Below are 15,317 nucleotides of genomic sequence, written 5' to 3'. Positions count from 1 at the left end.
ATTTTTTTTTCTATACAGTGTAGTAAGGGTTTAGTCTCACTGAACTACTTTTTAGCTTCATTTCCCATCATACTTTGAGCTAGTGAAGCTGTCATTCTAGTTTATGTCTACATGATAGCAAGATGATCGACTAAGTATCTATTTGAAACGATTTTTATATAAACGGACTGAAATACATTGTTAAGTCATACCATTAACTAAGTTGATCATCTTTTTGATAAGATCTTTGCACTGCTCAGACCAGCTATACTTCGTTCCATAGGAGTCACGCAACACCTTAGCCTCATCAAGCCTTGTCTGCCTGTTTTTGTTCCAGATGTCCCTGATAGCTGCTGTCCATGCATTGGGATCCTCAGAATCAATGACGAATGAAGAACCAGATGGTACATTGCACAGGGCTTGTTCAAAGCCAGAGTTCTTGCTGACGATCACAGGTAACCCAGCTGAGAGAGCCTCCAGACCTGTCAAACCAAACCCTTCTGTTCTGGAGGGCATAAGTACAAGATCCACCTCACAGAATAATTCCTTCAACTTTTCACGGCTTTCGACATAGCCTCTCACCCTAAGGCGATTTTTAGGAATACCGCATTCAAGCAATCGATTTGCGATCTCCTCGTGTTTTCCATCGTCTGCTCCGACAAAAACAAGCTGAATATCAGGCAATACCGCAACAGATTTTGCTGCAATGTCAAATCCTTTTAACTCAAAGTCTTCAGCATTCCCACGACCAAACACCAGGACACTGCATTGTTTTCTTTCCTCAGAAACTTGCTGAACACTCAAAAATTCATCAAAAATACCAGGCGTGAAGTTGAAAACACCTTGATCTTTTTGACAACTGCGGAGGTATTTGCGAAAGGCCTCTACCAACTTGGGCCCGACTCCTACAACAAAATTAGCCGTCTTGCACAGTTCTACTTCAACAGTGTGCTTTTCTTCGCCCCTTGAGATTGGATTCTCGTAACATTTGAACATGCTTAGTTCCTCTGGGTCAGTGTGTATCACTTGTATCCACTTGCATTTGTGAGAATTGCGGATAACTTGTGCTTGGCGACCAAGTTTCACTCCATGACCAACAATGACGTCTATTCGCAAATGCTCTGGTGGAAAACTGAGACACTCCAGTTCTTCATACCCTAGCAGTCGTGTTGCCTCAAGAATCTTTATGTCATGGCTGCGAGCTACTTCCTTATCCTCCTCAGAGCATTTCGGTAAAAAGTAAGTGATTTCGAGTTCTGGGAATTTGGCCAGCTGTATGGCCAGCTCTCTGTTGATTGTGGAAAGTCCGCCTTTACTGGATCCCCACTCAGAAGCGAAAATGGTGACTCGAACTTTGTTGGGGCCAAGTTCTTGAGAATGCTGCCATGAGTATGACGCCATAGTTAAGTGTGGTGTTAACGCTGCTGCATTGGGTGGATGAACCTTGAGCCAGAGCTATTCCGTAACCTTAAAACACATATATAGAGGAAATTAGCAGACACATTTATTATGGTGGACAAAAATGCAACTCAGTAAAAGAAGGGAGTTGAGAATGTCGAGAATGGCCCAGGGAAAAGCAGTTTCTCAATAACACAGGGGAACAAGTGGTTTAACTACTGAGCAATGGCTATGATTAAATCAACAAGATGTCTTTTTAGTCCTTCCCGCCACCTAAAAACCTTTTTTATTAATTACAAAACTATTGTCATAAAACGTTTGGAAGTTTCGCCAGCTAAAAACTTAGAGGAACCCTCCACTGTTTTTACAAATATCGCTTAAAATGTTCCAAATGTGCTTATTAATAGACCTGATATAAAAAAAATGCCTTACCTAGCGAACTGATTTTCTTTTCGATTTTCAAAGAACAGCCTTTCAGCCACTTCGAGATTCCGGCGGCCGCCATCTTGAATAGCGCGCAGTGCACTGTGGGCTGATGACGTTCGTGGTTGCTCGCTGCAATTGTAAACATGTCGCAGATTTCGCCGTATCAGTTTGAGCCGGAGTATTCTTCTAGCGAAGAACAACCCCAAAGTGCCGCAGAAGAAGAAGAAGGAGAAGAAGAAGATTCAGTTTCAAATGAAGGAAACGAGAATCGCCGGTCAAACACGTCTTGGTGCTCATGTGAACGATGTGTTGCAATGCCGAGTGAAAAAGAATGCGTTTGCTGTAAAGAGCTGACATTTTTGTCCAAAATTGTTGAAGGTACACTGCAATGTATATGTAAAGAGGTCATCGATGCTTTTTTTTTCCGAAAAGCCGTGTTTCTTAAGCTATTTTTGTATAAACAAATGAGGTGGTAATAAATCTGTGGTAATGGAATTAAACTGTTGTTAATTTCTTTGTTTTGAGATTGCTCGTTCATAAAGGCCATTTGATTCTTTAGAAATTTAATGTACAGAGAACGTTTTCTGTACTGTTAGAAATAACCATTTGTGGCCTGATCCCATTATAGTATAAAATTCGTCAGAAAGATCGAACTAACTTAACTGTTGTCCCGGACATTCCGTCCTAGACCTGTCTTGCATTACTTCACACGATAGTTTTGAGGCGGTGTGCCTCAACAGAGATGTACTATGGACCGCTTTGGTCAGCTTGCACGATCGTGAAAGTGCCGGCCTTCCTGATAGGGAACAAGTATCTAAAAGGTGTGTTATCTTGTGTAAAAATCTAGTTTATCAAACGACTTAATCGGTTGTTGCTTTTTAGTGAGAAGACAGATTGCTCATGCAGCAAATTCAACAACATAAACAAAAGTAATATTTTTATTTAGGATGATAAATGATGTTCCAGAAAATGCTTCAGACAACTGTTATTAACAGGACACTACTGCAATATATTTATAAGTGATATTCATTACAAAAGAAAAACTAAAAATGAAATCTGCTCAACACGTTGCTGTACCTTCACTCAAGTTAAGCTTAAAATTAAGCTTTTATTTATTGGCAAACATAGCTTACAATATTTTTCTCCGCATTTTGGAAAATTTTCTTATTCAGGTCATTGCGGTATGCTGCATACAGGCAGTTTACCTGGTGGGCCCATGGCTACCTTGGTAAAAACATTCGCCGAGTAATACCATCTTGTGCTGTAAAAAAAATCAGAGCTACATTTCCCGCACCAGATGGCATGTACACAGGATACATAGCAGGAGATGATGATGACAGCTCATTTGACAGTGAGCTTCATGAAGCCTGGAGAGACTTTTTAAATATATAAAATATTTTCACTGTAAAACAATATTTTAATCAGATAACATGTATCTTCAAGGAACTTAATTATATTTCTTTTAACAAAGAGAAACGATTTTGTAAATTTTAAGCAAGAGTCTATGATAGTGTACAAAGAGCATTGACATATTATGTTGCTCTATCTTATGATTGGTTCATTGGATCATCTTTGTCATTTGAGATTAGCCAGGTAAGAACTTAGGGTTTTGGTTTTCCCACACTGAAATGAAAATTACTCTATAAATATATTTATAAGTGACCCTGTATTAATAAATTTGCACATGGAGTCTAGTTGTAGGTTAAACTATAGCTAGCAGAGGAGCTAATTCTTCTTAAATCTAGATAACCGGACTCTTGCTTCAATAATGTCATTCCGATTAGGCCTTTGTAGTGGTGCCATAACCCCAGACCTATCTTTGTGCTTAGGGGCTGGTTTCTTTCCTGATGCTTCCAACAAAAATGCTGTTTGCAGCATGTCCTCAAGATATTCATAGGACTTCTCTTCCAGGACTGGTTCAGCTCCAAATCTCTTGGACACCTTGTTCCAGGAGATTTTAAATCTAGGCTCCCCCTGACATTCGCCAGCTTGGATGATGGCCTAGTTTGAAGTAAAGTATGTATATTAATAAACCTTTCTTTTATTAATTAACTGATTTGGAGTATGAGTTACACAAAATATAATTTCTGCTCTTTCACAAGCCATCTATTAATTTATCCACTGCAGAAGGGGGAAAATCTCAAGAAGCTTACCTGTGGTCTGTTAACGTTGTTGTTGTGGTCAAGTGCTGCCAACATAGTACCAACTTTCATGACATCATGGGTGAAGTGTTGCAGCTTTGGCAAGTACTTGAGGTACATTGAATGATACACTTCTAGAGCTGTGGTGTGCACAAACTGTGTGAGGTGGATGATGTCTTTCAGGAGAAGCTTATCTTTAACAATGTTTACAAGTGCTGTATGTGCTGCACTACCAGGCTTGAGCCACTTCTTCTTGCGCTGCTGCTCTGGTGAAAGTGGTGGATGGTCACACTTGTGGAAAGTCTTGTTTCCTGGCCAACTGTGCCTGTTTGTCACGTGGTGCATTACTGATAACAATTTCTCTCGCAGTACCTCTGGATCTTTATTGCAGCTGTCCGCGCACCACCACAAATGGTTGACAATGGACGGAATCCACGGTGCAAGGTCTGAGCAACCAGACTTTTTAGATGCTGCAGATAACTTCTTACTGACTGTCTTAGCCAGATGCCAAGGATCAAACTGGTGATCTATGTTTGCATGGTTTACTCTCATTTCCTTCTTTATTTGAGTGTGTCTGTCAGTTGATATCAATTTGACCTCAATGTCATTAGCCTCAATGTTTGCTAAAGTGTCAACAAATCCCTTTTTCTCCATTTGATTAGAATTAGCTACTTGAGACACAGATACCACATTGAAATCAATGACCTTTTGGCTTGTTACATCTAAAAATGTATAAGTGCAATACTTTGCAGAATGTCCAGGACTGTCACAGCGTCCATCACCAGCTAAAACAGCACCACCTTCCCTGTCCTTCAATTCACTGAAAATCTCCTGTTGTTGCTGCTGCCATGTCTTTCTTACAACAGGAAAGATGTACTGTTCTCTAATGTTGAAATATGTTCCCTTACCAATGAATTTAAGATTTATCAACTTCGACAGTGCCGCGAATTTCGAGAAGGGAATGCCACAAAAAAAGATCCCAGCTGTGAAAAGCAGATTTCCAGCACCTTTTATATTGGCCAATGGTGGCTGTGATTGCCACAGGTACTCGCAGTTATTGATGCAAGTTAGTTTTAGAGAAAGCTGAGAGCCTTCATTTTCAACTTCAACAGTGCTCTCAGGTATTATTAGAGAGCTACACTTAGGGCAAAATCTTAATAACTCTTTCAATTGCTCCTCATAAACCATGAAAACTCGTTCTTTGTAAGTGTTATGTGTGCATGCGTTTGCACTGTCACTATTAGATTCTTGTGAGTCCTGAGAGCTGCATGTACCAAAGCCATCTTCATTTTTTAAACTTGGAGTATATTGTGAGCCACTGGTGGCTGTTTCTTGAGAAACAATTATGTCCATGGGTTCTTTAACTTCTAGCTCTATTTCAGAATTCAGTTTTACACATTCACTTCTTTCACACCTGACAGGGGGAGCATCATCATCCAAATCTGGAAAAAGCTCAACTTGGGAATCATATCCATCTTCAACAGCAATAGAATCTTTTTCAATGTCATCAGCATTGTCAGGTAAGAAATTGCTGGGTGCTGTGTTTTGGATGGTTTTCAAAACGTAACTATGATCTGATAAAGCTTCCTCTGTAATGTCAAGGGGGAATTGACATCCAACATCACAGGTTGTAACCGTTACGGTTCTTGATGTTTCACTGATTTGTACACCGGCCATTCTGTTTGCGAAGCCATTTCACATGTGGTTGGACGTTCGATTTCTAGTAAGCTTGTATCAATTTCTTCATTAGTGACTTCTTCAGTAATTTCTTCAGTTGTCATGACCATTTCTTGATTTTCGTCATTTTTCGAATGCGACGTGCTTTGTAACATGGCATCTAGGGTCTAGATAGATATAGGATCAAACAGAAGTGAAAAAGTTTTTTTTTAAAAAAAAAAAGATGACTATGGAACAGTGTGATGACAATCTGAGCCCATCTATGGGTATTTCTGATGAAAGCGAAGGTGCGACGATTACCGCTGAAAAATGGAGATCTCAAGGTTGAAGGGAAGATTTATAAACGCGCCAAATATGATGGAATATTGACCATTAAACTAATGCTAGAAAAAAATATCTGTCATCTTTTCTAGCTAACACAAAATTTATTTTAATGTGTGGTGAGATAAGAATTCGACCGCGAATTAACTACACTTTCAGGCAATGATTTCAAATCATAAAACGAAGATCTGCTTCAAAAAATCAAAGATTTGTAACAAAAAAGATGTAACGAAAATGAAGTACTCATATCTCAAGAGAAAAGTCTCGAGGTTTGGGTACAAACCTCTTGTCGTTGTTTTTTCGCTGCTCGTTTTCTGCTGGTAAGACGAGTAGGCGCGGGTTTTTTGTGTGAGAAGATCGTGGGGATAGCATCGGGCTTGAGCTTTCTTTTCCAAGGGCACGAACCGAGGAGTTCACCCTCAAGTCTGACTCTATCCTCGTAGCAGCCGGCTTCAAAATGTTCAGAGCAAAGACGAGGATTTTTTGGCAGTGACGTCCTTCCGATCGCTCGAAACCAAGCATGGCGAAATCTTTCATCTTTTGGGAAAGCATGGAAGCTTACACTTGGGTTTTTGCGGTATTTAGTCTGTTTGTTGCAGCCAAAAGCTACGCAGTGAGGCATTTTACAACTCAAATTTACCGCGAAGCAGCGACACGAGCAACCACGATACGTCATCAGCCCACAGTGCCCTGCGCGCTATTCAAGATGGCGGCCGCCGGAAGTTCGAAGTGGCTGAAAGGCTGTTCTTTGAAAATCGAAAAGAAAATCAGTTCGCTAGGTAAGGCATTTTTTTTATATCAGGTCTATTAATAAGCACATTTGGAACATTTTAAGCGATATTTGTAAAAACAGTGGAGGGTTCCTTTAACTACTACTTCCAACATGGGCAACCTCTCGAAACTTCTAACTTTCATGTATTCATAAAACTGTTTTGCAATAATAAATTATGATGATCATAATGCTGCTTAGCTATAATTTTTTTCTCTGATCCAAAATTCTCCTATTTATAAAGTAAAGTGATCCCAAAGTGTTTATTTTGTGCTTTGTGATCTGTTCGTTTCTGTGTATGTGTGTATGCTCACCAAAGTTTGTATTAATTCATATGTACGAAACTGGCTATCTATCTTTTTAACTTTGTAGTTATTCGAGGTCGCCTGTCCCAGCCATTTCTCTTTTTTAACTTATTAAATGTAATTATATCCTGTTTAATGTGTAGGGTAATAAAGGATTGTTTGTTTGCCGTGAATGAGTCTCACTGGTAAGTACTAATAAGCTTGTAAGATAACTAGGCAAGCGACCTTGCAAATGTTTGTATATGATACAACACTTGGCTAGCTTAGCATTCGCAAAAAAAGCAATCGATTTGAGTTTGTTAAATAACTGAACAGAACATAGGGTGCATAACTATCAGCACCAACGATGATGCTTGCTGCTCTCTTTTGTAGCTTTAGAATACGATCTAGACAATGTTTATCACAGTTTGATCAGATAACACTAACATAATCTATCACTGGTCTAATAATAGCATTATAAAAGAGAACGCTATGCTTTATTTCCAGGCAATGACTACAATGTAATCTTTCTTAAAATTTCAATTGATGTGCTGGGATAGTTTCTTACATAACTTATCAACATGCTATTCAAATGTCAGTTCTCTATCAATTTCCAGACCTGAGAGCTTTGCACATTGTACGTTTTCAAGTTGCACTCCATTAACAGAAATAGTCATGTCATTAGGGGTTCTGTTGGAAAGACGTTTGCCACAGATGGTAAGAAGGTTTGTTTTCTTCTCATTACACTGTAAGTGGAAGCTTGCTATAGCTGCAGCCCAATGAACCGTTTCAGAAACTGCTGCATTTAAGGAAATTTGCAGACGATCCATATCCATCCAATTGATGGAACAAGTTAATGTCGTGTCATCAGCATATAAAGACCAGTATTAGCATAACAGACATGAAGTAACTAGTTCCACTGAAGCCCATGAAATTTAATTATTAGCATCTGAGGGAATACAGTCCTGTTGGGAGACCCAGGGAAATTAAAAGAAAAATTTGTTAACAAACTACGGTCCACTATCCTGGTGGGGCTCAGTTTGTTCTCCAACGGTCATAACTGTGGGCACTTGAGCGTCAAGCACATCTTTCGGAAGGTGTTTTCTTGCGATCGAGTCAACAAACTACTGCCTAGGGTTGCTCGCATGACTGCAATTGCATTGATGGTGTGTTGAAATGAAAGTTCAATCTTTCTCAATTGATTCTGATGTGAAAATTTAATTCTTAGCATCTGAGGGAATACAGTCCTGTTGGGAGACCCAGGGAATAAAACAAAACTGTTGCTGACAAACTGTGGTCCACTATCCCGGTGGGGGTCAGTTTGTTATCCAACGGTCGTAGCAGTGGCCACTTGAGTGTCAAGCGCATCTTTCAGAAGGTGTTTTCTTGGGATTGAGTGAACAAACTACCGTCGGAGGTTGCTTGCAAGACTGCTATTGCGTTGATGGTGGGTTGAAATGAAAGTTCAATCTTTGTCAATTGATTCTGTTGTGAAATTGTGAAATTGTGACCATGGGATCATTTTATCTCAGAATACATGTCTTTCCCTCAGTTTGGTGGGCTCCCGAGAACGGAGTGTGAAGCCTTTCAATTTTATAACATGGTGGGAAACCGAGAAATTGAAAAATGGCTCAGATTATGTTGGATCTGGAAAATAAGCAAACAGGAAGGAAGCTACCCAAATTGGCAATAAAGTAAGGCTTTTTAATTGAGAATTCTTTCATATAATTATTTTCTTAAGCCTTTTACCGTGATTCCCAAACAAATCCTTATACTGTTGTCGGCCATGCTGGCTTCCCTTACACTAACCTTGGGGTGCATCTGGTTTGAACGTTATTCGACAAACTGTTTGTCTGACATAAGTAAAACCTACTGTTAAAGTTGCAACGCATGGAAAAAGGGGATAATGGTAATGGTAATGAATTTATTTACCCCATTTTCTCTTAACATATTCAAATGCGCTTTAGAAGCAAGTGATCTATGGCTGAGATTGGACATCAGCATATACAGGTGCCGCTTGCAGCGGCTATCAGTCTACATGTATTAGCCATCTCACCCAGCACATGAATGAATGAAATGACGCCTGACCACAACACCGGGAGCTCCATGCCCTACTCTTTACGAATAGTGTGTGGGTTCTTTTACATCCCACTGGGTTGTGAACATTCAAGGGTTGTGAGACAGGGCCTACGGTTTATAGTCCTTGTCTGAAAAGACTTGAAATTCTTAACCATTTGCGGATGTAATGACAGTAATTACAAATGCAGCACTTTCTCCTCAGTTATTTTAAGACCCTGAGTGTTTGTCCGGCTGGAGTCGAACTCACGACCTCCCGCATGGCAGCCAGATGCTCAACCAACTGAGCCACCGGTGCACGGTGACAATGAAGAAGAAGAAGAACGGACTTCGGAGAGATGCAAACACCTTTGACTACAGCTCTACTTTCCCTTTCAGTCCAGAAAGAGTTAAAGCACAAGCATACACCTCCTTAGTAAGACCTATCTTAGAATATGGTAGTTCTGCATGGGATCCCTACAGGATGTACCAAAAAACTGGCTTGAACAAGTACAGCGAGGTGCTGCACGTTTTGCTACTAAAACATATTCAAGACAGGAAGGATGTGTTACCCAAGCATTAAACCATCCTAATTGACCAACAATGAAGCATAGAAGGTGTCAGTACAAATCACGGGCAATTCGTAGCGCTACACTTTATTCGCTGAACGTCGAAAACTCTCCAATACAAACAGGTATATAAAGCAATAACTCGGTCAAACTGCTCATCAAATATCCAGTTCCATTGGACGTCCTTGACTGAGTAGGTGCGAGAGACAGAGAGAAAGAGGTTTTCTAATAAAGAGAAAGGATTTCAACAAATGCTACAATATTTCTAAATAAGCGGCAACACAAGCTCTGAGTACTTACCGAACTGTTCGGCTCCAAATTGACATCTTTGCTCATCTTACAAACAAACCCGAGCACATGGCATCAAAGACTCACAAAAAAAAAATCAAGTGACGCAAGACCAAAATTACTTGGGGAAGTTGCGAGCCACTACACAGCCAAGCAGCAATAAATAGACCACATTATGTGAAACATAAAACTGTAACGAAAACTAGAAACTTTGATCCGATGAAGTTTATTCTGGTACAAACATCATGCGACAAGTATAAATACAGTTTCTGGCCTAGAATAATTAATGACTGGAACAGTTTACTGCCAAATATCATAAATATGACCTCAATAAGTAATTTTAAAGTAGCTGTAAATGCGGGAGGCGCGGTGGCCTGATGGTTAGAGTGCTTTACTCTGGATCAAGTGGTCCGGGTTCGGGTCCTGGCTGGGGACCTTGTGTTGTCAGTTCTTGGGCAAGACACTTTACTCTCACGGTGCCTTTCTCCACTGTAGGTGTAAAAATGGGTACCGGCAAAATGCTGGGGGTAACTCTGCGATGGAATGGCATCCCATTCAGGGGGGAGTAGAAATACTCCTAGTCGCTTCATGCTAATGAAACCAGAGATAAGTGCCAGCCTGATGGGCCTTCTGGCTCGTAAGCAGAGACTTCACTTTACTTGTAAATGATTATATCTCTGCTCAAGTTTTAGTTCCACCAATTGTTATTTATTTCATCGTTATTATACCACAATTATTTATTACATGTACCTTTTATCTTTGCAATTTGCACTGGAACTTGCTAGATAACCTAATAGGGTTTTGCAAATTAATTATGCAGATGTCACTTCATTGTTGCTGTAAAAGTACGATTATCATTACACAGTACTTCTCTAAGTAATCTTAGACGTCGACAAGAGCGACCTCTTCTCGTTTTCTCCAAATCATACTATGCTTTATGCTTAAATAATACTCCAAACCTCATAGAATTCACTATATAATACTGTAGGTTAGAAATAAACAGTAAACTGAACATCATCAAAATTCTCTCCCAATGTTAATCATCGATTCCAATATCATTGAATAACAAAAGCTCCCATTGTTGTGTGTCTCGTTCTGCAAAAGCTTTTAACTAATTTGCATGTGCTGGCCCTGTGTGGCCCTGTATTGTGTAGTTGCTCCAAAGCGACTTTTACAGCGTGAGCTTCTGTTTACACTTAATTCTTGTGCAACAAATATGGTCTGTCTTACCTTTTCGACAACTCTCATTCCCTCAGGATTGTTCGGTGTAACTTTTGCCCGATAAAGTACTTTTCGGTTCCCGCGGAGACAAAGGTCCTGATGAGACGATAATCTTCTAAAAGCGAACATAAAAATGCAAGCACTTCATTGTTCGTGGATTATGAGACCTTGTAAAGTCCTACGAATCTCACTCACCTCATTCACTGAATGAAAGATGTGTTTAAGGCTTCTGTAGTTTGACCGGAAGTACCTCATGTCAAGCCATCATATAGTTGTCCACCCACCATACAGTTCACAAATACCTTCTTACCAGCTACGTGATTCGTGTAAGACTGAGTATATTGTCCCAAGTATGAAGGCCGTACGCATTAGCGCGAGCAGGACCGGAAAAAGCCGTACGGCCCTACTAGGAACACGTACTGTTCCGTGCGATGCAATTTTGGAGAATTTCGTCGCTTTTTAACATCCAAGTTATTTACAGCCAGAAAAGCAAATGCAAACAACATATGAGATAAATTTTCTGTGCATATTTTTGTTTTTTATTTTGTCCTAACTTCATCTTCTGAGTGCTCTTAAATAGTGTAAAAAGCCCATATGATAAAATGCTTATTGACCGAGTTTAGGTCGGGCTGGACAGGAAAATGCTTGGCCCTTGGCCATGGCGCACGGACCTCGCTGCGCTGGGTCCGTACGCCATGACCTCGGGCCAAATATTTTCCCGTCCGGCCCTCCCACTCAGTCAATAAGTACATACTATGTGTAAGGTTACGTATGGTATGCGTATATATCTGATGTTTGTCACCGCTGTTTGTGTGTTATTTACTTTCTCCAAAGTAGGAGACTAGCAAAAGTTAGATAAAAGAGTGCGATGCGTAGTAGTTTTATTATTGAAATTTGGGAGGGTTTCAGATTCAAGAGGCTTCCCTTATGTTGCGATGTGACCTCTACGTCCAGCCCTCAACTAGTGAATCTGTTACCTATCACATCCCCATAGCTTCATTGAAGCGTTAACTGCTTCAATACTACAGTACAGCCCACAATACAGCACTTCGGCAAAAGGCACGCGCTGAAGAAAACATTGTTTTAATTAACTACACGTATATTCATCACAACTGCACAGTGTGGTCCACTTCTTTCTGTGTTTATTGATTTTCTGTATTTGATTTTTTTCTTTATGTATGAGAAACTTTAGTTATTTTAAATTTCCATTAGTATAAATACACAGGTAATTATACAAAATCGCGCACTCTCATTGGCTCGCTATCTCGGATTATCAGCCGATAATCACCTCGACGGACAAAATGGCTGCCAGTAGTCGTTTTGCCACCGTAAGTAAAGATGATTTCGCGTTGAATTCTTTTTTTTGTCTCTTCTTTGAAATAATCACCTGTGTATTTATACTAAAACAATTATTCCTCTCAGATTCAGTGATTAACGGTGAATATTCACCGATAATCACTTCGCCTTCGGCGAATAATTGTTAATTAACGAGCGACCACTGTAATTGGCTAGGCTGTAGTGGTCTCCCTGCCTAATAATTCGATGTATATGATTCAGTGTATTCTAGTTAGGCAAACCTTAATAAAGAAATAAAAATGTCATAAACTGCCTTCAAATAGTGCTAGTTCATGCTGCAAATATCTCATTATCGTCCCTAGAGTCTGCTTTTCTTTTGGTCAGCACCAATAACACGGACTTTAACTAGAGCCAAAAGTACACGCAGTTGCGTAATGGTATTTCTTTAAAGCTATTGATGACCGTTATAGTTTCAAATTTCTGAGAATGTGCAAAAGAGCTGGAGGTCCGTGATTCATGGACTTCCTGCCTTGGTTGTGGCCACAGTCCGTGTTCTTGGCGCTGACTAAAAGGAAAGCGGATTCTGGGGACGATAATGAAATATTTGCAGCTCAACCTTTTCAGACGATAAAAGCGCATGAACTAGTACTATTTGAAGGCAGTTTATGATATTTTTATTTTTGAGCTTCGCCTAACTAGAATACACTGAATTATATACATCGAATTATTAGTATTAAAGAGTATTAGAATTAAAGAGGGAGGGGTGGGGGGGGGGGGGGCGTTGGGATTTTAAGTTTTGCAGTTTTGGCCATTTTTTGATGGTCTTATTTTTCGGATTCAGTGCAACATAAAACTTCGGTTTTTTTTCCTTGTTTGGTACCTGTTGTAGTTTCTGCTCTATTTCGCAATAGGTTTTTATAGTTGAAGTGGTTTTCCAGCTTTGGTATACCATGTGGCTTTTTGGGCTTTTGCTGGAGGCTTCTTTCCCAAAATTCTCTGTTGCGATTCAATCGTGGGTACAATCTCTCTTTCCTCAAACAAGAAATACGACGTGTTCACGCTATACTGCAAGTGTCATCTAGTTGGAGAAAAACAAAATCCTGGCATAACCACGTAAAATCCCATTCGCTATCTAGATTGGCCATGTAGCCAGCATGGTTGCTCTGATAGATTAGTGGTGATTACACCCAACCGGTAATCAGGGGGACGTGGCTCAAATCCCGCTCAGAGCAAAAAAAGTTTTTCTCACGATGAAAATGTCATCCAGGGGTTGTTGGTCCTTGGTCCCTTAAAACTTCATATATGCAAGGTATAAAAGAGTCTCTCGTCCAACAGCGCATCTCTCTCATCTCTCATATATATATATATATATATATCTCTCTCTCTCTCTCTTTCTCTCTCTCTCTCTCTCTCTCTCTCTCTCTCTCTCTCTCTCTCTCTCTCTCTCTCTCTCTCTCTCTCTCTCTCTCTCTCTCTCTCTCTCTCTCTCTCTCTCTCTACTTATATATAAATATATATAGATACGTAGACTTGAACTAGGTCAAAAACATTTATTTGCTACTCCGAGTTTCATGCTTCTCACGAAGCAATCATCAGGCAACTGCCAAAAAGAAGGAATACATGGTGTTTACAGTGATTTTGAAAATAACGGTAGCAATTCACTATAGGCTGGGGTGCATGGCAACGGTTAAACAATACAAACTGTTTCCAGTGAACTGCTAAAAATAAGCCTTAAATAATTACGCTATTCAGAAGGAATTTCTTTGCATGTCTGCAACTTGTTACAAGCTCATTTCTGTTGTTAAGGGTCGCCAAATCTGGTCTACAAATTATATAGTATTTCTCCCACAGACATAAATTACACTTCTTCGTTACATTTGAATAGGATCTCGCATGCCTAACAATCCGCCATTTAATGTGATAGTCGACTTTCTTGTCTTTCAAACTCCATACATATTTACTAAGTTCAGTGGAATTTCTGTAGCGTTCATTTCTAAAGGAACATGTGTGGTTTGTATAACTTGATTTGAATGATGTGTCGCAAAGACCGATGTAAGTTTGCTTTGACTGAGATGTTGTGACCTCTGCTTGATAGATGGTATTCCGCACGTTGCACTTTCCGTCTAGAGGGCAGGCTCTTTTGTCACGGCAGTTGCAAGTGTTGATAGTTTGAGCGGGTGGATTTGATGACTTGTTAATGACGGCTTTATTTTGGTATTTTGGTTGGAGATAATTGTTTTTACATTGCTCATGCAGCTATAACTAATTTTGAGAGTGTTCCGGTTGAAAATTCTGTGCAAAGGGTGTGATTTTGGGAAGTGCTTGCCGATTAAGGTGCGGAAACACTTTCCAACTTTTGTTTTGACGTTTTGGCTGTACGGAGGATTGAACCAGGTGATGTTTCTAGGCCTATTTTTGCGGTGTTTGGTTTCTGGAGTTGTTTTTCTGTAGGTTAGATTATATATGTAGCCGCTCTTGTTGAGTGCATCTTGGTAGGTTTCTTTCGCTTTATCAAATGATTCTTTGTCGGAAGAAATTTCTGAGAGGCGCTTGTTTATGGATTCCGGTATGTTCTTTAGGATGGATGGGGGGTGATTGGATTTCTTGTGAACGTAGAGTGGGATGTTTCCTTCTTTTGTGTAGGGATAGTGCTTTCCAGATTGGAGGTCAAGGGTGACGTCTAAGAAATTTACTTTAGTGATGTTTGCTTCGACTGTGATCTTTTAGTCGTTTTCACGGAAAATTTGGCAGAAGCCCTTCTTGATTCTTTCGATTTGTTGAGGGTTTGAGTTAAAAGCTGCCAAACCGTCGTCTCTATACAGGCCGATGCTGTTGCCATACTTTTTGGTTAGACAGGACAATAAATAACAACCCACTAGTTCGCATGTTTCAG

The 15,317-nt window shown here is 40.0% G+C and overlaps 3 protein-coding genes across 8 annotated transcripts in view; 1 reads left to right on the top strand and 2 right to left on the bottom strand.

The window, feature by feature from the left end:
• The window catches only part of LOC137997807 (protein NLRC3-like), a 251,804-nt gene that overhangs the window by 24,131 nt on the left and 212,356 nt on the right, over window positions 1–15,317 (bottom strand). For 5 of the 6 annotated variants that reach the window (XM_068844061.1, XM_068844060.1, XM_068844063.1 and 2 more), the window contains one exon: window positions 192–1,446. The exons of the other annotated variant lie outside the window; for it this stretch is intronic. In XM_068844061.1, the coding sequence (XP_068700162.1) occupies window positions 192–1,380 (1,189 nt within the window). In that variant the 5' untranslated portion in view covers window positions 1,381–1,446. The remainder of the gene's footprint in view (window positions 1–191; window positions 1,447–15,317) is intronic. 6 annotated transcript variants of the gene reach the window in all.
• On the top strand, window positions 1,947–3,195 carry LOC137994302 (P2X purinoceptor 7-like). Its single transcript, XM_068839889.1, has 3 exons — window positions 1,947–2,181; window positions 2,492–2,624; window positions 2,976–3,195. The coding sequence occupies exons 1-3, from the start codon at window positions 1,947–1,949 to the stop codon at window positions 3,193–3,195; spliced, it is 588 nt and encodes a 195-aa protein (XP_068695990.1).
• On the bottom strand, window positions 3,529–5,621 carry LOC137994301 (uncharacterized). The gene is made up of 2 exons (XM_068839888.1): window positions 3,957–5,621; window positions 3,529–3,804 (listed from the first exon to the last, which is right to left on the bottom strand). The coding sequence occupies exons 1-2, from the start codon at window positions 5,619–5,621 to the stop codon at window positions 3,529–3,531; spliced, it is 1,941 nt and encodes a 646-aa protein (XP_068695989.1).

The sequence above is a fragment of the Montipora foliosa genome, chromosome 3 (genome assembly GCF_036669935.1).
Source record: "Montipora foliosa isolate CH-2021 chromosome 3, ASM3666993v2, whole genome shotgun sequence".
NCBI classification, from domain to species: domain Eukaryota; kingdom Metazoa; phylum Cnidaria; class Anthozoa; order Scleractinia; family Acroporidae; genus Montipora; species Montipora foliosa.
Note: the sequence above shows the minus strand (reverse complement) of the source record. Positions and strands in the feature narration are given on the sequence as shown.